The sequence below is a fragment of the Eurosta solidaginis genome, chromosome 2, assembly GCF_040869045.1.
Source record: "Eurosta solidaginis isolate ZX-2024a chromosome 2, ASM4086904v1, whole genome shotgun sequence".
Lineage (NCBI taxonomy): Eukaryota > Metazoa > Arthropoda > Insecta > Diptera > Tephritidae > Eurosta > Eurosta solidaginis.
Genome location: NC_090320.1, coordinates 274,443,860 through 274,470,535, shown reverse-complemented (window position 1 = coordinate 274,470,535; position 26,676 = coordinate 274,443,860). Strand labels below are relative to the sequence as shown.

Here is a 26,676-nt window from a genome sequence, read left to right as displayed (position 1 = left end):
TGAAAGTATAAACGTGAAGCTGGGTGATATATATTTTAATATATCAAAGAAGATTTTCTAAAAAAATCACTTTGATCGGAGCTATATATAGTATATATCCCATACAACCGATCGTTCAGATAGAAAGATTTTTGGAAATTTCTCCCTTAATTTCCAATTTAAAATCGTTAAACTTGGTGATATTTATTCTAATATATCATAGAAGATTTCCTGAAAAAATCACTTTGATCGGAGCTATATGTATATAGTATATACCTATCCCATACAATCGATCGTTCAGGTAGAAAGATTTTTGGCCATTTCCCCTTAATTTCCAATATAAAAGCGTTAAACTTGGTGATATTTATTCTAATATATCATAGAAGATTTCATGAAAAAATCATTTCAATCGGAGCTATATATAATATATATCCCATACAACCGATCGTTCAGATAAGGGGGTTTTTGCCATTTTTTATATTTATCTTAAAATCGTTTAGATACGTACATCTGTTCACTATATATTTCTTATCTTATACAGCGCATTATTTGGAGATTACGAATGGGATAAGATTATTGTTCAGCCCCATTCATGAAAGGTATGAGGTCTTCGGCACAGCCGAAGGCAGTCCCGTCCTTACTAGTTTTTATTTGGAATGGTAAAATGTGTTTTGTGTGTGTGGAAGTTTCGCTGGAAAAAACGGTATAGCGTGCAAGTATAAAAGGTGTGAAAAATTTTAATATCACATTGTCAGTTTTAGTGTCGAAGGAGAAAGTGTTATTTCCTTGTGATCCCTTCAAATTAAAGCTATAAAAAATGCTGAAACATCAATTTTCTATGTAAGTAACTAAATTATATTATCCTTTCAGAATAAAATAGTGTTGTAAATTAAAAGATATTTCAAGAATCTAATTGATATATTAGTAAAGGACAAATACAAAATACGTCCTTCTGGATTAATTTAAAGAAATAGGGGTATACATCCTGTTTTTGAATTTTTGCTGCATTTAAATCAGATATAGAACAGCTAGTGGCATAGGTCCTAGAAAGCTTTATCAAAAGGACGAAGTTATTTTATAAGATAAGTCCTGGTTTTAAATATTATTTCTCAGTTTGGTCGTTAAACAAACACAATGGACAGACATAGTATATGTGGGATGGGGTTTTCACGGACCAGCCAGTTCAACCTAACATAACCTTATTGAGCCCGATGAATCTGATTTCTGACAGGCTATTGGCTGCATTCAATGCGTTCGCACTCAAACAGAATTTAAAAATACCAAAAGGATCGATCCGGCCACGTTATAAAATCAGTAGCTTATTTCTGCCGTCGGGTGAAAAACATATCAAAGTTCCCCTGCCAGTAATTATTAGATAATTTCATCGTTTATCACCAAGAAGTAAATAAGTCAATACATTTAACAGTTTCTAAGGCAATATAAATATTCATTTCCTCACGTTAGTATGAATCTTCTTAGCCAATTTCAACTATCCAAAATATCTTATCGAATTAGTTATTTTCGCGATACAGAAATATTATCTTTCTCGACATATTTCGTCTTATCAATCTAGTAGCTTTTATTCCTATAGAAATTTTCTTTTAAACCGTTGACGACCATAGAGTTATCTATATAAAAAAATATCTTAACCAAAAACGATACTAGTATGTGTACCTAATATGCCCGAACTATACATATTATAAAACAAAGTCTAAAAGTTAATAAAAAATAAACATCATCGGACTAACGGGAACGCCAGCGTGAATATGTGTAAATATGTGATTAGTAAATCAAATAGCATCGTATATCAAAATGACTACAGAGTGGCAATTAAATTGACTATTCAGCGAAGACGGAAACTGCCCAAAGCTACAGAAAATATGGCATTAAAACTTTATTTTGCCAACACGTTGGCAATTTTCTTTTGACAACTGACGTCACATCAATTTAAAATACCACATCATCTGAAACAAAGGGAAACTGTAAAACAAATGGAAATTGAGAAACGGGTTTTTAAATAAATGAGCATATAATTTTTAGATTTGGTTTTCATCACACACTGTTTTATCGACTTTCATTCAATTATGAAAAACAATGGAAACTCCTTTGACCCTGAGTAGCTAGCGGATCAGTTTTGGGAAGTTTTGATGTCAGTCATTTTGGTTTAATGAAAGCCAACAAGTAACTTATGAAAATGAATACAATTTGTAGCGTGGACACAATAATGAAAAAAAAATTAATACTTGGCGCAATTTATGTTTGAGTAGATTTAGGCGACGAAGTGTTTGCCAAACTTATGATTGGTTTTTCTAGGGTCAAAAGGACTGACATCAAAAACTTCCTCAAGCTGACGCGCTGGAGGGTTGAGGTCAAAAGCAATTCCATTAGGTCACACTACTGACACGAAATCGATAAAGCATGCGCAGCCAAAACCCACGCTAAAATCTTGGATTAATTTTGTTTCACAACCCATCTCATTATTTCTCGTTTCACACGCTTCAGCATTATTTATTGATGGGAGACCTTTGGGCAAACGAAAATAAATTGGCAACATTTTAGCAAAGGAAATTTGAATGTCAAATATGCCATACCGTTGGGCAATAGCTGCAAGCCATAGAAAAGCAATATAAAAATCTTTAAAAAAAAGTTTTTTTAATTAGAAAAAAATACTGTTTTGTTGATTTGACTTTTGAAACACTTAATTCAGAATCAACATCTAGTGCGAAGTTTGTTCAATAGCTAATTGTAATGGGTAAAGTTGTACAACTATATCGGTTGCATGGACTTGTAACTCGGTTGATTTTACCAGCTTTTTCTTGAAGAAAACTTCGTTGATCAGTGTTGCCGTTGCCACACAAATTTATAATTTTCATACGATTTCTTCTAAATTTTGTATTCGGTGACTTAAGTAATTTTTTCCTACGCAGCTGTCAATTTTGAGACTTATTTTCCCTTTTAAGTAATATTTTTTGAAAAATATTATTAATTTATAATGTTTAACATTCTAGTAAAAAAAAGTACGCAAAGTGTTATCAATGCCAGGTCAAATTTCATTAATATTTGAAAAATCCTAAACCTCTGGTACTATTTGGATCAAGGTTTATTAAAATAACAAACAAACAAAAAAAAATTCAGTGTTTTATTCATAGACTTTTAAATTTTAGCTCTCTCTTTGTTTCTATACAATTTTTTGGTTTTTCAAAATAGCCTTTTTTCTTAAATTGATACTAATTTTAAACTTTTCTTCCTTGGAACGTTGAGGTGTGATATATTAAAAATATTTAGACGTTTAAAATTGATGATGAGACCAGTTGGAAAATCGCAAAAATTAACGATTTTCCATGAAATGCTCGAATAATTTCAGATGGTGGCTCGCTTCAAATGTATCCCATATGTATCTGTTGACAAATATGTTAAGCAATTCGTGTTAATTAAATAACAAACTTCAAAATTACCAGACAAACATTCAAAAAAGTTAATACTTTACCAAAATTCCATATACTTTTTTAAGAAATAGTTTAGGGATTCTATGTATATATAAATCAACTTGCTTTTATGTGTTTGTGGTTACAAAAATAAATAAAACTAACGCGCGACATGCCTCCGAGAAGATTTAGCCCGATCTTTACTTCGTGTTTGCGTCGTGCTACTATTAAAATTTGTTATGCAAGCTGGCGGACCCGTCCCACATGCCTTATGCCGACTACGATAGGCATTTGCAAGCAGATGAATTTTCGTTCAAAAGCTTTTCATGGTAGAAATACCAAATTACAGTCAAGGGTTTGCACCGATTGAAACTTTGTTTCTAGAAAAATCAATTTTATTCAAAGATTTTGAAGCTGCATTTTACGGTCCTTAACGGTCCTTAACAGGATCTTCGTTGTGGTAGGTTAGCAAGTTACCATCACACCACGGCGTCCGCCATTACATTGGGTGCTTATTCAACCTGAACTATTATCAACGTGAACTATAGAAAACTCGAATATTCCTTAAATTTTTGTTAGAAGTATATCGGAGACTGACGCAAAGTTCCAGACAACCGCCGAAACAAAATAGGAAAATAAAATAAATAAAAATAATATAAAATAGAGGTTAAAAACTGAAAAAAGGAATAATAAATATGAAATCTATATATATATATATATATATAAATCTTATAAAATAATGTCGCTAAATGCCACGTACGCACATAACTTCACACAGAATGCTCCGATTTTAAAACGGGTTTTTGCATTTGAAAGCTTAGCTACGTGAGATGGTACAGTTAATATAATTTGAAGGTATTTATAATAGGGGCGTGGCAATTTGCCAAAATGTAGTAAAAAATCATAAAATGTTTGTTTACACAGCTATAACTCATAAACGGATGGATGGGTTTAAAAGATTCTACTTTTCAGTAAAACTTTGAAATATTTACCTTCGATCTGCATCAAAACAAATACTCGATTCCTTTCTTATATCAGCCAAATTGTTTAAACAAAGGTAACATTTTTACCCAAAAATGTGTTTGTGTGTTTGTTCGCTGTGAACTGTGCGCGCTAATTGCTTTTGAGTGAGGCATGATGCGACACATTCATACGTACATATATAGCATTCGCTGCGTTATTTAACTTCGGACGTGGGTTTATAAGTATGTATGGATGTACATCACTACATAGTATAAAACAAAGTCGCTTTTTCTGTCCCTATTTTGATGCTCTTTTTTTAATAGAAAAAGAGTGATTGAAGAGGAAGGAACGGATGAACATATTTGGCTGAAAATAGGTGGAGGAGTAGCTTAGAACCAGGAGACAGACATAGGATAATTTTTATCCCGTTCTGGCTAGGGTCTTGAGATCATAGCGTGGACCTTGGTAATCCTGGGATATGTTTGAACAATATAGGTATCAAATGGAAGCTGTTTATGAGTACTTTGATACGGGGTATTTTTCGAACCCGCGGGTAAATAGGGTCTGGATATATAAGCGAAAACGTGGACGCGGGTACCCCTAGAATGTGTTTATAGAATATGGATAACAAATAAAAGCTTTTGGTAAGTGTTTTAGTAGAGTTTTTTTTGCATACCCCTGGGTGACTAGGGTCTCGATATATAGGCCAAAACGTGGGCCCGTGTGGATATCAAATGAAAGCTGTTGATGAGTGGTATAGCAAAGGGTAGTTTTCATACATATTGGTGACTAGCGTCTCGAGATATAGGCCAAAACGTGGACCCGGGTTCCCCTAGAATATGTTTATACAATATGCATAACAATTGAAAGCTGTTGATGGGTGCTTTAGTATAGGGTAATTTGCATACCCCTGGGTGACTAGGGTCTCGAGATATAGGCCAAACCGTGGGTCCGTGTACCCATTGACAGAGTTTACACAATATGGATATCAAATGAAAGCTGTTGATGAGTGCTTTAGTAAAGGATGGTTTTCATACCTATTGTTGACTAGGGTCTCGAGATATAGGCCAAAACGTGGACCCGGGTACCCCTAGAATGTGTTTATACAATATGGATAACAAATGAAAGCTGTTGATGGGTCCTTTAGTAGAGGGATAATTAGCATACCCTTGGGTGACTAGGGTCTCTAGATATAGGCCAAAACGTGGGCCCGTGTACCCATAGACACAGTGTATACAATATGGATATCAAATGAAAGCTGTTGATGAGTGCTTTAGTACAGAGTAATATATTTAACCGCTGGGTGACTATTGTCTCGATATATAGGCCAAAACGTGGACCCGGATACCCCTACAATGTGTGTGTAATATAGATATCAAATGATAGCTGTTGCTGAGAGCTTCAAAGTAATTTTCATTGTTATATTCGATTTAGTCGCATCAACGTCGCAAAACTGATAAATATACATGCGAAGCCGAAATAAAGACATGAATTAATAATACCCACATACCTGCTTACATACGTACTATTCGATTTGCCTGAAAAAAGAGGGAAGGAGAAGGAAACTGAGAAAGAGATAGAGTGAGACGAAGATAGAGATAGATGAAGTGAAAAAGACGGAGGGAGGAGTGAGTAAAAGGATTAAGAAAAAGTAAAGATGCGGGAGGGGAGAGTTAGACGGAAAAAGCTTATTAACATTTATGCAGATAGACCAAATTTAGGGCAGAACAATGTCTGCCGGGTCTGCTAGTAAAAAAATAAAATAAAATAAATAAATGACTAAACTAAAGTAAGTTAAAACAAAATAAAATAATGTGAAATAAAAACAACTAAATAAAAGATAATCCTCTCAAAAAACATACAACAAAATAAATAAAAACTAACTAGTAAAATAATAAAAACAATTAAGGACGGGACTGTTTTCGGCTGTGCCGAAGACTTCATTCCTTTAATGAATGCGGCTGAACAATAATCTTATCCCATTAGTAATATCCAAATAATCGGTTGTATTAGATATGAAATATAAAGTCAACATATCGCTCATTTGCTGCAACGTCATCATAACTCAAAAAACACAATTTTCCAGGAGAGCCATTCAAAGATTTTAACTGCCGTATGTTGTTGCGTATATGAAGGCATATTTTCATTTTTATAACATGTGCTAAATTTTTAACTGATCACGAAGATTTTTTTATACAACATAGATCATGATATTGGGTACGTTTATATGTTATCAACTCAAAAGTTATGACGACGTTGCAGCAAATGAGCGATATGTACATACCTAAGCGATTTTTAAGATAAATATAAAATAAAAAATAGAGGAAGCAAAGTTTCACGTTTTTTGTGATCTGCACGAAATAGCTATGACAATGAAACACTTGTCTCAACAAACGTAAGTATTTAATGAAATTTGAAGCTTCTAGCCGCTAAAATTGGAACAACAATGTATGCTTTATACGTAAGCATTTGGAGAAATTTGAAGCTTCTAGCCGTTAAAATGGGGCAGAAATTACGAAAAGTTTCTTATCTGAACAAATGGTTCTTTGAGATATATACTGTATACATATATCACCGAGGCAATAATATGTGCAATATACGAAAGCACCTGGTGAAATTTAAGTTTAATCGGACACCTCAAGATATCTCAAAAATTGAGGGACTAGTTTGTATACAAATAGGCAAACGGACAGAAGGACATGGCTAAATCAACTCAGCTCTTCATCATAATCTTTTCGGTATAATTATTAATGGATCTATCTATTTTCCTTTAAGGACTTACAATTTCGAGATTGGTAACAAATTTAATATACCATTTCATTTTCATGAAAGGTATAAAAAGCAAAATAAAATAAGTAAGAAAGGCTAAGTTCGTGTGTAATCGAACATTACATACTCAGCTGAGACCTTTGGAGACAAAATAAGGGAAAATCACCATTTAGCAAAATGAACCTAGGGTAACCCTGGAATGTGTTTGTATGACATGTGTATCAAATGAAAGGTGTTAATGATTATTTAAAACGTAGTGGCCTTAGTTCTATAGGTGGACGCCTTTTCGAGATATTGCAATAAGTGTGGACCAGGGGTGTCTCTGGAATGTGTTTGTACGATATGGGTATCAAATTAAAAGTATTAATGAGGGTTTTAAAACGTAGTTGCCCTTAGTTGTATATTTGAAGGTGATTTCGAGATATCGATCAAAATGTGGACCAAGGTGACCCAGAACATCTTCTGTCGGGTACCGCTAATTTATTTATATATGTCATACCACGAACACTTTTCCTGGCAAGATTTCAAGGGCTTGTGATTTCGCCCTGCAGAACTTTTTCATTTTCTTCTACTTAATATGTTAGGTGTCACACCCATTTTACAAAGTTTTTTCTAAAGTTATATTTTGCGTCAATAAACCAATCCAATTACCATGTTTCATCTCTTTTTTTACATTTGGTACAGAATTGTGGCATTTTTCTCATTTTTCGTAGTTTTCGATATCGGAAAAGTGGGCGTGGTCATAGTCGGATTTCGGCCTTTTTACACCAAGATAAAGTGACTTCAGATAAGTACGTGAACTAAGTTTAGTTAAGATATATCGTTTTTTGCGCAAGTTATCGTGTTAACGGCCGAGCGGAAGGACAGACGGTCGACTCTATATAAAAACTGGGCGTGGCTTCAACCGATTCCGCCCATTTTCACAGAAAGCAGTTATCGCCATAGAATCTATGCCCTACCAAATTTCACAAGGATTGGTAAATTTTTGTTCGACTTATGGCATTAAAAGTATTCTAGACGAATTAAATGAAAAAGAGCGGAGTTACGCCCATTTTGAAATTTTCTTTTATCTTTGTATTTTGTTGCACCATATCATTACTGGAGTCGAAGTTTGACATAATTTACTTATATACTGTAAAGATATTGAATTTTTTCTTAAAATTTGACTTAACAATTTTTTTTTTAAGTGGGCGTGTTCGTCATCCGTACTCCTAGTAATAGGAGTAACGTTCCTGCCAAATTTCATCATGATATCTTCAACAACTGCCAAATTACAGCTTGCAAAACTTTTAAATTACCTTCTTTTAAAAGTAGGTGGTGCCACGCCCATTGTCCAAAATTTTTCTAATTTTATATTTCGCGTCATAAGTTCAATGCACCTACCAAGTTTTATCGCTTTATCCGTCTTTGGTAATGAATTATCGCACTTTTTCGGTTTTTCGAAATTTTCGATATCGAAAAAGTGGGCGTGGTTGTAGTCGGATTTCGTTCATTTTAAATAGCAATCTGATATGAGCGCCCAGGAACCTGCATACCAAATTTCATCAATATACCTCAAAATTTACTCATGTTATCGTGTTTACAGACGGGACGGACACACGGAGGACAGACGGACGGACGGACATGGCTAAATGAATTTCTTTTTTCACCCAGATCATTTTGATATATAGAAGTCCATATCTATCTCGATTAGTTTATGCCGTTACGGATTACCATTATGCGAACATAGTTAATATACTCTGTGAGCTCTGCTCAGCTGAGTATAATAAAATTCAATAAAATAATATACTCAGCCCATAAAGTTTCTTTTAACAATATAATATCATTTTTTAATTATTTTCATTCTTTCAGTCCCCTTTTATCAATTTTGATTATTTTGACATCATCATGTTTGGTGGCCGGACAAGTTCGAAGACAAGGTGTGTGTCCAGATATGAGAGGTTTGTCAAACGTGGAATCAGAATGGGTGAGTATTAAGTTCTATATACTTAAATAAATTGAGTGTTAGCTCTACAAAGCTAGCCCAATTTTATTGTACTATGCATAGACTTTAACACCATTTTAACAGCTATGTTTTAATTAGTTAAATTACCAAGGTCGCTGGTTTATGCAAGCTAGATACGAGAACGATGGAGATAACCGCTGCCAAAAAAGTGATTACACTCTTGGCCCTAACCGTGAACATATAGTAAGAGACTACGAAATAAGTAATGCAGAGTAAGTATTTTTAATTGCAGGCAAAGCTTTTGGTTTTAGTTTTAGAAAGTTATGTTACCTTTGGGTTGTTGATTTTTCGACAGGGTGTAAAAGTGAAGACTTTTGTGTCAAAAGAAACTTTTTTCAAATTCCAAGTGCATAGGTAAAATATTAATTTCCTTTTTCGTTCTCAAAAAATAACACTGAAGATGGCACAACACCGAAGCCGGTTCGTATTCAAATCAAATTTAACAAGGAATAATGAAAAATTGTTCTAATATGCATCAATTAATTGAATTGGAACCATTCTCCGCCATTCCTTGTCAAGTTTGGTTTGAAGGCACACCGGTTTCGGCGTTGTGCTATCTTTAGTGTAATTTATGGAGAACGAAACAAGAACAAGTAAGGAGGGCTAAGTTCGGGTGTAACCGAACATTACATACTCAGCTGAGAGCTATGGAGACAAAATAAGGGAAAAACACAATGTAGGAAAATGAACTTAGGGTAACACTGGAATGTGTTTGTATGACATGAGTATTGGATGGAAGGTATTAAAGATTATTTTAGAGATACCGCCAATTAGAGATATCGCGATAAAGGTGGAAGAGGGCTGACTCTAGAATTTGTTTGTACAATATGGGTATCGAATGAAAGGTGTTAATGAGTATTTTAAAAGGGAATGGGCCTTAGTTCGATAGGCGGACGCCTTTTCGAGATATCGCTATCGTTCTATATGTGGACACCATTTCGATATATCGCCATAAAGGTGGACCAGCGGTAACTCTAGAATTTGTTTGTACGATATGGGTATCAAATTAAAGGTGCTAATGATTATTTAAAAGGGAGTGGGCCTTAGTTTTATAGGTGGACGCCTTTTCGAGATATCACCATAAAGGTGGACCAGGGGTGACTCTATGACGTGTTTGTACGATATGGGTATCAAATTAAAGGTACTAATGAGGGCTTTAAAAGGGAGTGGCTCTTAGTTGTATATGTGAAAGCGTTTTCGAGATATCGACCAAAATGTGGACCAGGGTGATCCAGAACATAATCTGTAGGGTTCCTCTTATTTATTTATATATGTAATACCACGATACTGTTCCTGCCAACATTCCAAGGGCTTTTGATTTTGCCCTGCAGAACTTTTTCATTTTTTTCTACTTAATATGGTAGGTGTGACACCCATTTTACAAATTTTTTTTAAAGTTATGTTTTGCGTCAATAGACCAATCCAATTACCTTGTTTCATCCCTTTGTTCATATTTGGTATAGAATTATGTTATTTTTTTAATTTTTCGTAATTTTCGATATCGAAAAAGTGGTGTTAGGTGAGTTCAGATAAGCACGTGAACTAAGTTTAGTAAAGATATATCGATTTTTGTTCAAGTTATCGTGTTAACGGCCGAGCGGAATGACAGACAGTTCACTGTGTATAAAAACTGAGCGTGGCGTCAACCGATTTCGCCCATTTTCACAGAAAACAGTTATCGTCATAGAGTCTACGCCCCTGCTAAATTTCACAAGGATCGGTAAATTTTTTCCGACTTATGGCATTAAAAGTATTCTAGACAAATTAAATGTAAAAGGGCGGAGCCACGCCCATTTTGAAATTTTATTTTATTTTTGTATTTTGTTGCACCTTATCATTACTGGAGTTGAATGTTGATATTATTTACTTATATACTGTAAAGATATTAAATTTTTTGTTAAAATTTTACTTTTCAAAAAATATTTTTTTTTAAAGTGGGCGTGTTCGTAATCCGATTTTTCTAATTTTTATTTAGCACACATATAGTAATAAGAGTAGCGTTCCTGCCAAATTTCATCATGATATCTTCAACGACTGCCAAATTACACCTTGCAAAACTTTGAAATTACCTTCTTTTAAAAGTGGGCGGTGCCACGCCCGTTGTCCAAAATTTTACTAATCTTCTATCCTGCGTCATAAGATCAACCCATCTACCAAGTTTCATCGCTTTAGCCATCTTTGATAATGAATTATCGCACTTTCTCGGTTTTTCGAAATTTTCGATATCGAAAAAGTGGGCGTGGTTATGGTCCGATTTCGTTCATTTTAAACAGCGGTCTGAGATGAGAGCCCAGGAGCCTACGTACAAACTTCATCAACATACCTCAAAATTTACTCAAGTTATCGTGTTTACGGACGGACGGAAGGACATGGCTAAATGAATTTCTTTTTTCGCCCAGATCATTTTGATATATAGAAATCTATATCTATCTCGATTAGTTTGTGCCGTTACGAGTTACCGTTATGCGAACAAAATTAATATACTCTGTGAGCTCTGCTCAGCTGAGTATAAAAATTAAGCCACTAATCAGCCAAGCAAACAGTGGACTGGAGAGCTGGTCTGACGAAATGATCTCAACAAGGCTCACACAGCCCTGGTGATTAGGGTTCCGAAAATATTGATTAGGGATCTGACGAATACTCAAAACCTCTTCGTGTTGAAGCTGCATTGAGGACGATGAGATTAAATCATGTTGTCCCCACATGCTTTAAGGGTTCAGAACTTTTTTCGGCGTTAGGTTAAGTATTTTGTTCTCAGTTTAGTCAAATCTCCGGAGGATATATCTACGGTCCAATTTAGTGGTATTTGAAAACACATCGTCGCTATAAATGAGTTCTACAAGTGCAATTCACTAACTCGAGTTTTTACTTACTTAAGCGAGTTAACGGCTTTAGCAGTCCAAAAAGGTGTCTCCAGTCGATTCTTCATTTGACGCATGGGTGCCAGTTTGAACACCAAAGGAATTTAAATCGTTTTCCATCTGGTCCTTCAAGCGGATAGGGCCGCCCAGTCTGAAATTTCGTTTAGTTTTGAGCCGCTGTTCTTCCGGATTCTAGCTAAGCTGAAGGTGTTGCTCAAAGTTATTTTGCACAGCCATATGAATTTTGCGGGAAACCAAATGCAGACACAACCAGTGTTGCCAGATCGTTTCCAGAAAAAAGGCTAGATTAAAAAAAATGAAAAGCTCAAAAAGGATAAATTAAAATATATAAAGCTAATAGCATATCCCCACTTAGAGCTTTATTCGATATTTAGACATCTAAAAAGATTTAACGTTAAATCTTGCATGTTTTATCATATAAAATTAAATCTCGAAACGCAGAAGACTTGACTTACATACATAAATCTTCAATAAATCTTCAACCATTTTAATTTTTTGGTAGGCAAATATTTAAAGGTTGGAGCAGTTTTTAAATTCATTTATGACGTATGTTTTTTGAAGACCCTTAAGTTAAAGTTTTATGACCAAATGTGAGTAAAATAATCAAATGTACCAAGATGAAATATTTAGATATGTTTTTGCTATGAAAATGTATGTGTTTAATTCGAAAATGTAAAATTATTTTTGTGGCTGAAAAACGTGTGCACTTTATAAATTTTCAATACGAAAAAATAAAAAGTCAAATAACACTACGGTTGAGACAGTGCAGGTTAAAACGTGAGATTTATTAAACTTTCTCAGTTGAAGATCTAGGTGGAGATATGCTATAAAGGCAACTTTCTATGCGTTTTATTAATTTTTTTTATAAAAGACGTAAGAGAATAAAAAATTTAAATTAATTTTTACTCCCATTTCACAAAAAATAAAAAAATAGTTAGCAGATGCTATCTGTGTTTTAATTTAAAAGAGATACATGATTAATAAAGCTCCACTATAAAAAAATTAATGTAAGGCGCGATAACCTCCGAAGAGATCTAAGGCCGAGCTTCTCTTCCAATTTGCTTCGTGCTCCTCTTGATTTTCCATACAAATTGGGCGGACGGGACCTACATGTTTTATGCCGACACCGAACGGCATCTGCAAGGCAGATTTGTTTTCACTGAGAGCTTTTCATGGCAGAAATACACCCAGAACTCTTGCCAAACGCCGGGGGCGACCCCGCTTAGAAAAATTGTCTACTAATTGAAAAACCTTATTTCTAAAATTTTGATGTTGCTTGTTGGGGTGTGAACCCAGGGCATTCGGTGTGGTAGGTGGAGCACGCTACCATCACACCTCGGTGGTCGCCAGCTCCACTATAGTCTATAAGATTTTGTTATATGTTTAAGGTAAATGGCTTTTATACCTTTCATGAAAATGAAATGGTATATTAATTTCTTCACGAAACCCAAAATTGTAAGTCCTTAAAGGAAAATAGATAGACCCACCATTAAGTATACCGAAATAATCAGGTTGAAGAGCTGAGTTGATTTAGCCATGTCCGTCTGTCCGTCTGTCCATCTGTCTGTTTGTATGCAAACTAGTCCCTCAATTTTTGAGATATCTTGATAAAATTTGGTGAGCGGGTGTATTTGGGTGTCCGATTAGACATTTGTCGGAACCGGCCGAATCGGACCACTATAGCATATATCCTCCATACAACCGATTTTTCAGAAAAAGAGGATTTTTGTAATATCTTACTCAATTTAACAGATTGAAGCTTCAAACTTCACCATATAATTTCGAAATTTGCACATATTGTTGCCTGAAAAAATGAATGAGATCGGTCGTATGTATAGTATATATCCCCCACAACCGATTGTTCAGATAAGAAACTTTTCGTAATTGCTGCCCTATTTTAAGAGCTAGATGCTTCAAATTTCAACGAATGCTTACGTATATAGCATATATTATTGTCTGAAAAAATCATACAGATCGGTGGTATATATAGTATATATATGGAGGTATATATAGTATATATATATATTTTCGCAATTTTAGCCCCATTTTAACAGCTAGAAGCTTCAAATTTCACCGAATGCTTACGTATATGGCATATATTGTTGTCTGAAAAAATCATAGAGATCGGTTGTATATATAGTATATATCTCATACAACCGATTGTTCAGATAAGAAACTTTTCGCAATTTCTACCCCATTTTAACAGCTATAAGCTTCAAATTTGACCGATTGCTTACGTATATAGTATATATTGTTGTGTCAAAAAATTATAGATATCGGTGATATATATAATAAATATATGATGGTATATATAGTATATATATATAGTATATATATATAGTATATATATTTTTTTTTGCGATTTCGGCCCCATTTTAACAGCTGGAAGCTTAAAATTTCACCATATGCTTTCGTGTATAGCATATATTGATGTCTGAAAAAATCATTGAGATCGGTGGTATACATAGTATATATCTCATACAACAGATTGTTCAGATAAGAAACTTTGCGCAATTTCTTCCCCATTTTAACAGCTAGAAGCTTCAAATTTCACCAAATGCTTACGGGTATAATAAATAATAAAGAATTAAAATTGAAACTCCTTCTAGTCGTTTTTATATATATATATGTTTATTTTATTTGGCAAAACAATTGTTTCGACCCACGTGTCATCATCAGTTGCTAGTTATCAACTAGAAACAAAAATCATAGAGATCGGTGGTATATATATTATATACTTCATATAAACTGTCATTTTTGCCCCTTTTTTACGGATAGAAGCTTCAATATTCATCAAATTTCATCAAATAGTTACGTTTACGTCATATATTTTTGAAATACGTGATTCGTAGTCATAGTTTTTACATTCAGACCACAAAAAACGTGAAACTTTGCATCCCACACAAAGTACCTACCTATTTTTATAACTTTCATGAAAATGAAATGGTATATTAATTTCGTCACGAAACCGAAAATTGTAAGTCCTTAAAGGAAAATAGATAGACCCACCATTAAGTATACCGAAATAATCAGGTTGAAGAGCTGAGTTGATTTAGCCATGTCCGTCTGTCCGTCTGTCTGTTTGTATGCAAACTAGTCCCTCAATTTTTGAGATATATTGATAAAATTTGGTGAGCGGGTGTATTTGGGTGTCCGATTAGACATTTGTCGGAACCGACCGGATCGGACCACTATAGCATATATCCTCCATACAACCGATTTTTCAGAAAAAGAGGATTTTTGTAATATCTTACCCAATTTAACAGATTGAAGCTTCAAACTTCACCATATACTTTCGTATATTGCACATATTGTTGCCTGAAAAAATTTATGAAATCGGTCGTATATATAGTATATATCCCCCACAACCGATTGTTCAGATAAGGAACTTCTCGTAATTACTGCCCTATTTTAAGAGCTATAGGCTTCAAATTTCAACGAATGCTTACGTATATAGCATATATTGTTGTCTGAAAAAATCATAAAGATCGGTGGTATATATAGTATATATATGGTGGTATATATAGTATATATATAGTATATATATATATATTTTCGCAAATTTTAGCCCCATTTTAACAGCTAGAAGCTTCAACTTTCACCGAATATTTACGTATATAGCGTATATTCTTGTCTGAAAAAATCATAGAGATCGGTTGTATATATAGTATATATCTCATACAACCGATTGTTCAGATAAGAAACTTTTCGCAATTTCTACCCCATTTTAACAGCTATAAGCTTCAAATTTCACCGATTGCTTACGTATATAGCATATATTGTGGTCTGAAAAAATCATAGAGATCGGTTGTATATATAGTATATATCTCATACAACCGATTGTTCAGATAAGAAACTTTTCGCAATATCTACCCCATTTTAACAGCTATAAGCTTCAAATTTCACTGATTGCTTACGTATATAGCATATATTGTTGTCTGAAAAAATCATAGAGATCGGTTGTATATATAGTATATATCTCATACAACCGATTGTTCAGATAAGAAACTTTTCGCAATTTCTACCCCATTTTAACAGTTATAAGCTTCAAATTTCACCGATTGCTTACGTATATAGTATGTATTGTTGTGTCAAAAAATCATAGAGATCGGTGATATATATATTAATATATATGATGGTATATATAGTATATATATATAGTATATATTTTTTTTACGATTTCGGCCCCATTTTAACAGCTAGAAGCTTCAAATTTCACCAAATGCTTACGTGTATAGCATATATTGATGTCTGAAAACATCATTGAGATCGGTGGTATACATAATATATATCTCATACAACCGATTGTTCAGATAAGAAACTTTGCGCAATTTCTGCCCCGTTTTAACAGCTAGAAGCTTCAAATTTCACAAAATGCTTAATGCTTGTTGTCCGAAAAAATCATAGAGATCGGTGGTATATATATTATATATGTACTTCATATAAACTGTTATTTTGACCCCTTTTTTTACGGCTAGAAGTTTCAAAATTCATCAAATTTCATCAAATAGTTACGTTTACGTCATATATTTTTGAAATACGTGATTCGTAGTCATAGTTTTTACATGCAGACCACAAAAGACGTGAAGCTTTGCATCCTCACACAGATTACCTACCTATTTTTATACCTTTCATGAAAATGAAATGGTATATTAATTTCGTCACGAAACCGAAAATTGTAAGTCCTTAAAGGAAAATAGATAGACCCACCATTAAGTATACCGAAATAATCAGGTTGAAGAGCTGAGTTGATTTAGCCATGTCCGTCTGTCCGTCTGTCCGTCTGTCCGTCTGTCCGTCTGTCTGTATGTATGCAAACTAGTCCCTCAATTTTTGAGATATCTTGATAAAATTTGGTGAGCGGATGTATTTGGGTGTCCGATTAGACATTTGTCGGAACCGATCGGATCGGACCACTATAGCATATATCATCCACCATATACTTTCGTATATTGCACATATTGTTGCCTGAAAAAATTTATGAGATCAGTCGTATATATAGTATATATCCCCCACAACCGATTGTTCAGATAAGGAACTTTTAGTAATTACTGCCCTATTTTAAGAGCTAGAGGCTTCAAATTTCAACGAATGCTTACGTATATAGCATATATTGTTGTCTAAAAAAATCATAAAGATCGGTGGTATATATAGTATATATATGGTGGTATATATAGTATATATATGTAAATCAAAAGAGTTTGATTTGTGAATAAAAATGTTTATATAATGAAAATTATATATTGTACAGTAAAGTAATTCAGTTCAATTTTAAGTAGAATAATATTTAAGACAAATTCATAGTCAAATTAAAGATTTAAGAAGTTTTGTAAAAACGGCTGATACTGCTGATGTTCGGCTGACCACTTCTCTCTTATGACTGACTGTTTCGTTATTCGTTCTCTCTCTCTCTCTTCTCATGTTTTACGACGTAGGGTTGCCTTCTCACAGTGCATGCATTGGGATGCCAGATTACACTCGGCCATCCTGTTCGTCATCTGTCCCAGATGACTCCTCTACACCATCGTCATCATCGCTTTCATTAATACAACTCCAAAGCTTTATGTTGTCAGCGTTTGTTGATGTTTTGTTAGGACCAATAAATTCTGCTGCTTTTTGTACATCGTATCTGCCGTTTCGCTTTACTTTCGTTATCTCGTAAGGTCCGGCATACTTCCTACCCAACTTTTGCCCCGTCTTAAATTGCGTGACCTTAATGGCTACTAAGTCATGCAATTGGTATCCGTGATGCCCTTTACGTTTCTTGTCGAATTGTTGCTTATATTTTTCTTGCGCTTTTTCGATTTGATATCTTGCTTCTTGCCTTATTTTGTTACGCTCATCTTGCAAACTCGATACCAGTTCATCTTTCAAAATTTGCATCAGTTCGAGATCGCATTCATTGCGCATTTTTACACCAAACATTATTTCGAAAGGACTGAACTTTTTGATGACGAGTGAATGTGTGAATTTATAGCTTTCTGCACCTGCGATGTGTATTTATACCATTTCGAGGGTTCTGCGGCTGAAATTTTTGACAAAACCGATAGTATGACTCTATTCGTCCTTTCGATTTGCCCATTTCCCCTCGGCACTCCTGCTGTTGATTCTATGTGTTCGATTTTGTTCTTGGAACAAAAATCTTTAAATAAATTTGACGTAAAAGCTGTACCTTTGTCACTGCTAATGCGTAATGGATTACCAAATAAAGTGACCCAATCCTCAATGTGCTTGACAACTTCCTGCGCATCTGTTGACTTCGTTGGGTATATCCACGTATACTTGGAAAACCCATCCACTATAGCCAAAATATATTTATAGTTCTTTGCCGTTGGATCTAGTGTACCTAAGTGATCGATGTGAAGTGTGGAAAGTGGAGTATCGCCCTTGTCGATGCAGTGTAAAAAGTCTTCCTGCTTGCCCAACTTTCTGTTCTGTGTAATACATTCAACACAATTTGCGATGTATTGATTCACCTTCTTCTCTAAGTGTGGTATGTAATAATCCTGCCTTATCCGGTGCATCGTCTTTTGCGTACTCATGTGTCCGAAGCAGTGAGCTTTTGCAATGACCTCTTTCTCCATGAGTTTAGACACCACCAACAAATGTTGTCCTTCAACTTGCTTGTATACTAAATTATTTCTTATTTGATAGTCTTTATACTGATGGTGTATCAGAATTTCCGCAACTGCTGTTAAATGTTCGTCTTTCTGCTGTGCTCGGCGTATTTGTGCGTGAATCTGTGACACTACCTGCATGACAGGAAAGCGACTTAAAGTATCAACGTGCTTCATCCTGTTTCCCGCACGATGTTCTGTTTTATAGTTGAAGTCTTGAAGATACATCAACCACTGTACAACCTCACGTGGAACATCTTTCTTCTTCGTGGTGTGTTTAAAAGCTGAACAATCAGTAATCAGATCAAATTCTATACCCATTAAGTAATGACGTAAGTTTTTTCGTTGCTAGATAGGCTGCCTTTACTTCTAAAAGGTAACTATGCAATTTTTCCTCTTGCTGCGATGTCTTCTTGCTCCAGTAAAACACTGGATGCCACCTATTTTCGTGTTGTTGTAGCAATGTGGCCCCAAAGCCATATTTTGATGCGTCAACGTGCAACTGTGTTTTTAAGTCTTGACGAAAAATTTTAAGTACTGGCTCTTCCAAAAGTGCTGATTTTAATTTCTCGAAAGCTTGTATCTGTTCATTCCCAATTTTAAACTCAGCCTCTTTTTTTAACAACGATGTCAACGGTCTAGCGATTACAGCATAGTTATGAACAAATTTACGAAAATAACCCGTCAAATGCCTGAACACCTTTAATGTTTTTTGGCAAAGGAAATTTTTTCACAGCTTTTACTTTCTCTTGACTTGGCCAGACCCGCCCGTCTTCTATCTCGTGACCCAAAAAAGTTACTCTTTGTTTTAAAAATTGACATTTTGTCCAGTTGATTTCTAAACCAAACTGCTCAGCTTGCCGCAGAACGCGATCCATATTTTCTAAACACTGCTCTGCCGTGTTTCCAAATACAACGATATCATCTATATAGATTTCCATGATGCCTTCGTTTATCAGTTGCTGAAAAATATGATTTACATAACGTACAAAGACTGCTGGGGAGTTACAAAAGCCGAACGGTGCTTTATTAAATTCAAAAAGGCCCTCTTTCGTTGTAAACTCTGTATATTTTCGGCTTTGTTCTTCAACCTCAACGTGGAAAAAACCGTTCTTAAGGTCCATGACCGAAAAATATCTGGCACTCTGCATCTTTTCGATCACCTCCTCTACTATTGGTACTGGAAATCTATCTTTAAGGACAAGAGAATTCAGCTTGCGAAAGTCTACGCAAAGCCTGTAGCTACCGTCTTTCTTTTTGGCCAGTACAACTTTACTTGCAACATCAGAGCATGACTCCCTAACAATCTCCTGACGCAGCCATTCGTCTACTTGCTTTCTTATAAATTCTCGCTCACTCGCTGAAACCCGACTGTGGTTTTCACGAAAGCTGATTGTACTTTCATTGGGTATAATACATAGTTTTATAGGAGAACCTTTTGGATTACTCACCGGCTTATAATTTTTTATCAACTTCATAACAGTTGCATTGTATTTTTGATCTACATTTATTTCTACTTCATTACAAGCTACGTTAAAAATATTATAACCAGCTTCGCATTGCTCTGGTTTTTCGTCTAACCGTGAAAACTTGAAGTTTCCACCATTCATAGTGACCACAAACTTTTGTAAAAAATCATATCCAACTATCATATCAACGCTTAGTTTGTTATCTTCTACGACTAAAAATGTATGTGTGGTAATTAGCTCATCAACCTGAACCTGTGTTACTATTTCACCCAATGCTGACGTAGCAACGTTACCTAATCCAAATAGCTTTACAACGCACTTTTGTAGTTGCTGATTTTTAAAAATTTCCACGTATTTCCTCTTGCGCATAACAGAGACATCCGCGCCAGTGTCTATCAGGCAAGGTACAGAAATACCATTAACTTTAATTGTTTTGGTACGTGTCTGATTTACCACCATATTGACAGTAGGCTTGGCATTTGTACACTGCTTCGCCATATGCCCTACGCCATTACATTTGAAACACTTTGTTTCTTCTTTGCACTCTGCCCTTTTATGTTGAGCAGACCCACAATTATAGCAGTGCGATTGTTTACGCTCCACCTTAATGTCTTTCTCCGATTGTTCGCGCATAATTATTTGTGTATTTTGTCGGTGTCTGTTTGATGAACCATTTTTTATCATCGTTTCTACTAATTCATACCTTTTCCGTAATTCTTTAAACGTCGTTGAACTATATAGAGGAAATTTCAAATCGTCTCGCACAACTATGCCATCAACTATGTAACTTATGACAGCCTCATCTTCTATTTCTCCAAGCGCCGCAATTTTTCGCATTTGCAAAACATAATCGTAAAATTTCTCAGAAGTACGTTTTTTTCGACAGCGCAGCTGCTTACGTATTTCAGCGCTACTCAACTTCTGCTCGAATTCTTCTCGTAATGCTGCGCACAACGATTCGTAATCATAAACAGTGGTGGTTTCTAAGAACAATTTTGCCGTACCTACCATTTTATTACGAGCATTTACATATTTATAACTTTCATGAAAATGAAATGGTATATTAATTTCTTCACGAAACCGAAAATTGTAAGTCCTTAAAGGAAAATAGATAGACCCACCATTAAGTATACCGAAATAATCACGTTGAAGAGCTGAGTTGATTTAGCCATGTCCGTCTGTCCGTCTGTCCGTCTGTCTGTTTGTATGCAAACTAGTCCCTCAATTTTTGAGATATCTTGATAAAATTTGGTGAGCAGGTGTATTTGGGTGTCCGATTAGACATTTGTCGGAACCGACCGGATCGGACCACTATAGCATATATCCTCCATACAACCGATTTTTCAGAAAAAGAGGATTTTTGTAATATCTTACCCAATTTAACAGATTGAAGCTTCAAACTTCACCATATACTTTCGTATATTGCACGTATTGTTGCCTGAAAAAATTTATGAGATCGGTCGTATATATAGTATATATCCCCCACAACCGATTGTTCAGATAAGGAACTTTTCGTAATTACTGCCCTATTTTAAGAGCTAGAGGCTTCAAATTTCAGCGAATGCTTACGTATATAGCATATATTGTTGTCTGAAAAAATCATAGAGATCGGTGGTATATATAGTATATATCCCATACAACCGATTGTTCAGATAAGAAACTTTGCCCAATTTCTTCCCCGTTTTAACAGCTAGAAGCTTCAACTTTCACCAAATGCTTACGTGTATAGATTATATTGTTGTCTGAAAAAATCATTGAGATCGATGGTATATATAGTATATATCTCATACAACCGATTGTTCAGTTAAGAAACTTTGCGGAATTTCTGCCCCTTTTTAATAGCTAGACGCTTCAAATTTCACCATATGCTTACGTATATAGCATATATTGTTGTCTGAAAAAATCATAGATATCGGTTGTATATATATTATATACCCCATATAAACTCTAATTTTTGCCCCCTTTTTACGGCTATAAGCTTCAAAATTCATAAAATTTCATCAAATAGTTACGTATACGTCATATATTGTTGAAATACGTGATTCGTAGTCATAGTTTTTACACGCAGACCACACAAAACCAGAAACTTTGCATCCTCACACAAAGTACCTACCTGTTTTTATTTTATATTTATCTTAAAAATCGTTAAGGTACGCAGATCTGTTCACTATATATTTCTTATCTTATACATCCGATTATTCGGAGATTACGAACGGGATAAGATTATTGTTCAGCCCCATTCATGAAAGGTATGAAGTCTTCGGCACAGCCGAAGACAGTCCCGTTCTTACTTGTTTTGTCTTGCACTTAATTCATATGCTTCTGCGTTATCATGGAAATTGCGTATCCATTGATTAACTGGTATCGAAATGCCATCGAAATCCGGTATAATTTTAGAAAAACTTTCCACGGTAACATTATTTTTGCTTTTGTTTTTATCGTTTTTTTCTAATTTTTCAGCGAGTACTTTGATTAGTTCTGCCAACTCACTAGAACGTACATATGTATTTCCTTCGTCTGATCAAAGAGAGTAGATTAATAAGAGGGAGCATTGTAGAGTCGTTCATTCTCCACAAAGTGGAACGGCTACACCAGGAATACACCATGCGTTTTGCCCCTGTTTCGTTTTCACCAACGGGGTTAAAACAGTCATGAGCCTGGGTATTCGCGCAATTTTAGTGATGTAAATTGCATGGCGCCAGCGCCAATGCGGTGCCAGCTCAATGGTAGCTCATTTACGCAATGACTCCAGGCGAATTTTTGACGCTACTTAGTAGTGAGTGCGTAGTACATTTCACTTACGCTATTGAATGAAACGACTTTTGTGTGTCAGGCAGGAGTTTGGTGTTATTGGCGCTACTGGCAATGATGACACTGAGCTGATGACGGTAGTTCTGGTAGTTCAGCTTTTGAATCAGAGAAAGAATTGATGACCCGTGTAAATTATTATGGCTTTGGCTATTATTGGCTGTGACTTTGAACTAAATAAATGTTGCGGACATAACAAGCAGAGTCATTTTTGAGTTTTATATTTTAGATTTAATGCACAATTAATATGGGTGTGTTTGAGCAGCCAAATAATAACAGTAGTATTGCTAAAGTGCTGCTTAGTTGATGGAATGTCGCTAATTTCCTAGAGATTATCAATAGATTGTCAACATTTCGTTCAACGAACGCGCGAAACTACTACATCTGCTCAAATGTTGCTGAAGAACGTTATCCGCTGTCATAAAAAGTAACACTGCTGCAGCTCGAACAGCCTATATCGAGAAAGTAACAAATAGACAACTTATACTATGTTCAAACAGAAAAATAAATGGAGGCTATTTCGATTTAAATTGAGTGGTGTTCATACAACTCTATTTAGCTTACACAATAGTAATTTGATAGCTGGTTGGCTCATCTCTACAGTAACAACATATCTTTGTTGAGACTGTCAAAATGTGCGTGTTGGTATTACGTGAATGAAATGGAATGAAAACATAAAACTTTGAAATTTTTGTGTGTTGTAAGAAAATGTGTTCAATGTTTGGTTTTCATTTTGATTTTGCCATCTTCTTTTGACAGTCCCTACTCCAGTGAAATGAAAGACATAAAATCAGCTGATGAAATGAGCCAACCATATAGTTCAGCCATGCGTAAGTGACGTTTAAATATACTCAATAAACACACTTTCCAATGTTGAATTTGCAGGTTGAAACAATTTATTACGCAATTTTTTTTAAATTGGCAATTTATTATTACAATTTATTATATGACAAATTGTGTAATAAATTGCCCAAACAGTATAAATTGCCAATTTGGTGTGTATTTGAACCTAGTATTAGCTTTTTTTTTACAAATCGCTTGGCTGAGATTTTCATTTGTTGATTTAACTTAAGCCGTTATGCCAATATTTTTCAGCCAGCTTATTTTCAAATAGGTAATTTTTCCAAAGGCAAAATAAATTACAGAGTTATACAGCCTTAAAAAGTCAGCTATGTTGAGGCGGACAGTATAGCAAAAGGTATGGTGAATTCCTCGTACAGCCGTCCCACAATTTCCACAAAGCTTTAGAACTCTACAATGTACCATCTTATATTTAGAGAGTCTTTGTTAGTACACATTTTATGCGCAGCAACTTCAGAGGTGTATTTAAAGTTTGGCGCTTAGCAGTCCATATAAATTATAAGCGTATAGACGTTTACGTGTAAAAAAAAAAATACGGCTATTATTTTAAAACAGATTTAACACACAGAGCAGAGATCTGCAATGAGTAGTTGTAAACTGAACGCCACATAGGCCAAGTCACAATAAAATATGATTTTAGGTTAGTTAACACTGTTTGACACAATTTTATATGTGCTCTCTGTCAAAAGCCGAGTTAGGTCTTTAGCAGGTATTCGAATCGAAGAACTTTACTATTCAAAGTTGACTTCGAAGAAACCCTCTAATGTTGATGCATTAAAAGAAATGGATAGAATGAGAAACGTTACAAATAACTAAGTAAAGTTTACGTAACTAATTTAAACAATATTTTACTCTACTAAAAATTAAAAAAAAACAAATCATATTTAAATTAAATTTAAGAAAAAGGCTTTTCTAAGAACAAGCTTCTATTACTTGTTAATAAAACGAACTAAAAAGTAAAAAATAAAATTAAAGAAAAAAAAAACTTTTTTAAAAATAAGCTTTTATTATTTTGGTTAATAAAAATAACTAAAAAGTAAACAATAAATTGACTCTAAAGAAATATAACACTTTATAAGTTCATTGTAAGCTTAAACGATAATTAGGCTTTTTCGTCTGCGACAAAAAAATTCTATATCGTACATAATTATATATTTTTAACATTAAAACTTTACACCTAAATTATTAAAGCTTACAGTTTATATCACAGTCCTAATTGTTCTAATAAAAGCGTGTTACATTGCGATAGCAAGAAAATGAGATCCTAAATGTTCTTAATTATACCATCAAAATTTAACACGTTTTTTATTAGAACAATTTGGACTTTGATATAAACTGTAAGCTTTAATAATTTAGGTGTAAAGTTTTAATGTTAAAAATATATAATTATGTACGATATAGAATTCTTTTGTCGCAGACGAAAAAGCCTAATTATCGTTTAAGCTTACAATGAACTTATAAAGTGTTATATTTCTTTAGAGTCAATTTATTGTTTACTTTTTAGTTATTTTTATTAACCAAAATAATAAAAGCTTATTTTTAAAAAAGTTTTTTTTTTTTTTTTAGTTTTTTTAATAACGCTTTTTAGTAAAATGGCACTTGTGTGTTTATGTTTATTGTTCGGCTATATCTTTATTTTATAACAAACAGTAGGGAAATCCCCATATCTGAAGGAAAACTGCATTATTACCCGCTCAAGGTCATCGGTGTTAGCCCCTGTATCCTTTTTGCTTCTTTTAAACGAAAATTAGATCAGAATAGAACCATATGTATATGTATTATTGCGCAGCCTTGTAACACTATTAAGCACACAAAACAAAGAACAACAGCTTTTCAAGTGTACAGCTGGGTATGTAATGTTCGGTTTCATCCGAACTTAGATTTCCTTACTTGTTCAATTTGAAAATATACATAGCAGTTTAAAACATTTTTTCACATTTATTAGCAATAGCATAAACGAAAGAATCGGAATACTTACTTTCCTTCAGGATGGACAATTTCAAATACAATATGATGGAATAGATCGTATGTTATTATAACCATATATTTCTGAGAAATGTAAACTATAAATTTTATTTATATTTTGCAGCTATCAATTTCAAAGTTCTAAGTGTGGTTTACAACAGATATCTTATCACCTATTCCTGCAAGAATTTACCAGAGGGTCAATACGACGGTTAGTAATTTTTGTTTTGAGTAAGCATTTCAATTTGTGTCTGCGTCCGAACGCCGCCAGACCAGTAATGAAATCCACTATCTTTTTTAACCATATTTGCCATTGCTTTATTTGCGATTCGATAACTATTTTGTTTCGATATCTGTTTATCTACGATCAGCTGTGTTGTTAAATAAACGGCAAGTAAATTAACTGCGTTAAAAATAACGAAAAAATTATTTCTGGCAATTTCAGTTAAAAAAGAAAATCCGAATTTTGATTTAATACTTTCAAACGCAAAAAGCAGCTTTATTTATAAATCAAATAGCATTTGAGTATTTGACGTACGTCTTATCACAAGATGAAGAATTACCAAGTCCATCGCCCGTAGACAGACAAGTTCTTAGAGAAGTAGATAATCCATCCCACTTGAATGCAACGGAGTTTCGAAAGCTGTATCGACTAACCACAGACTTGGCTCATGATATTATTTCTAAACTTGATGGTCAATTAAGGGGTACAAGAATAACTGCGATATCAACAGAGAAAAAAAAGAAATTAATACCGCATTTACTTACCTTTTGTTAAAATAGGTAAAAATTTTACAATAATGACTTTTAAAAGCAGTTAGTGTACGGAATTTATTTATTTTGGCATTCTTTTTGTGCTTTTCGCATATTTTAGGTTTCGTTAAGCTGTGTTGCCACCTTTCTACTATTATAACGAATTTTAAATGTCATTTA

At 34.3% G+C, this 26,676-nt stretch overlaps 1 protein-coding gene across 1 annotated transcript in view; it reads left to right on the top strand.

Moving 5' to 3' along the window:
* Positions 1-729: 729 nt before the first annotated feature.
* The window catches only part of LOC137241002 (bilin-binding protein-like), a 38,099-nt gene continuing 12,152 nt past the window's right edge, over positions 730-26,676 (top strand). Inside the window, exons 1-5 of the mRNA XM_067768113.1 lie at positions 730-819; positions 8,988-9,102; positions 9,220-9,353; positions 25,724-25,803; positions 25,868-25,954. Of these exons, the coding sequence (XP_067624214.1) occupies positions 797-819; positions 8,988-9,102; positions 9,220-9,353; positions 25,724-25,803; positions 25,868-25,954 (439 nt within the window). The 5' untranslated portion in view covers positions 730-796. The remainder of the gene's footprint in view (positions 820-8,987; positions 9,103-9,219; positions 9,354-25,723; positions 25,804-25,867; positions 25,955-26,676) is intronic.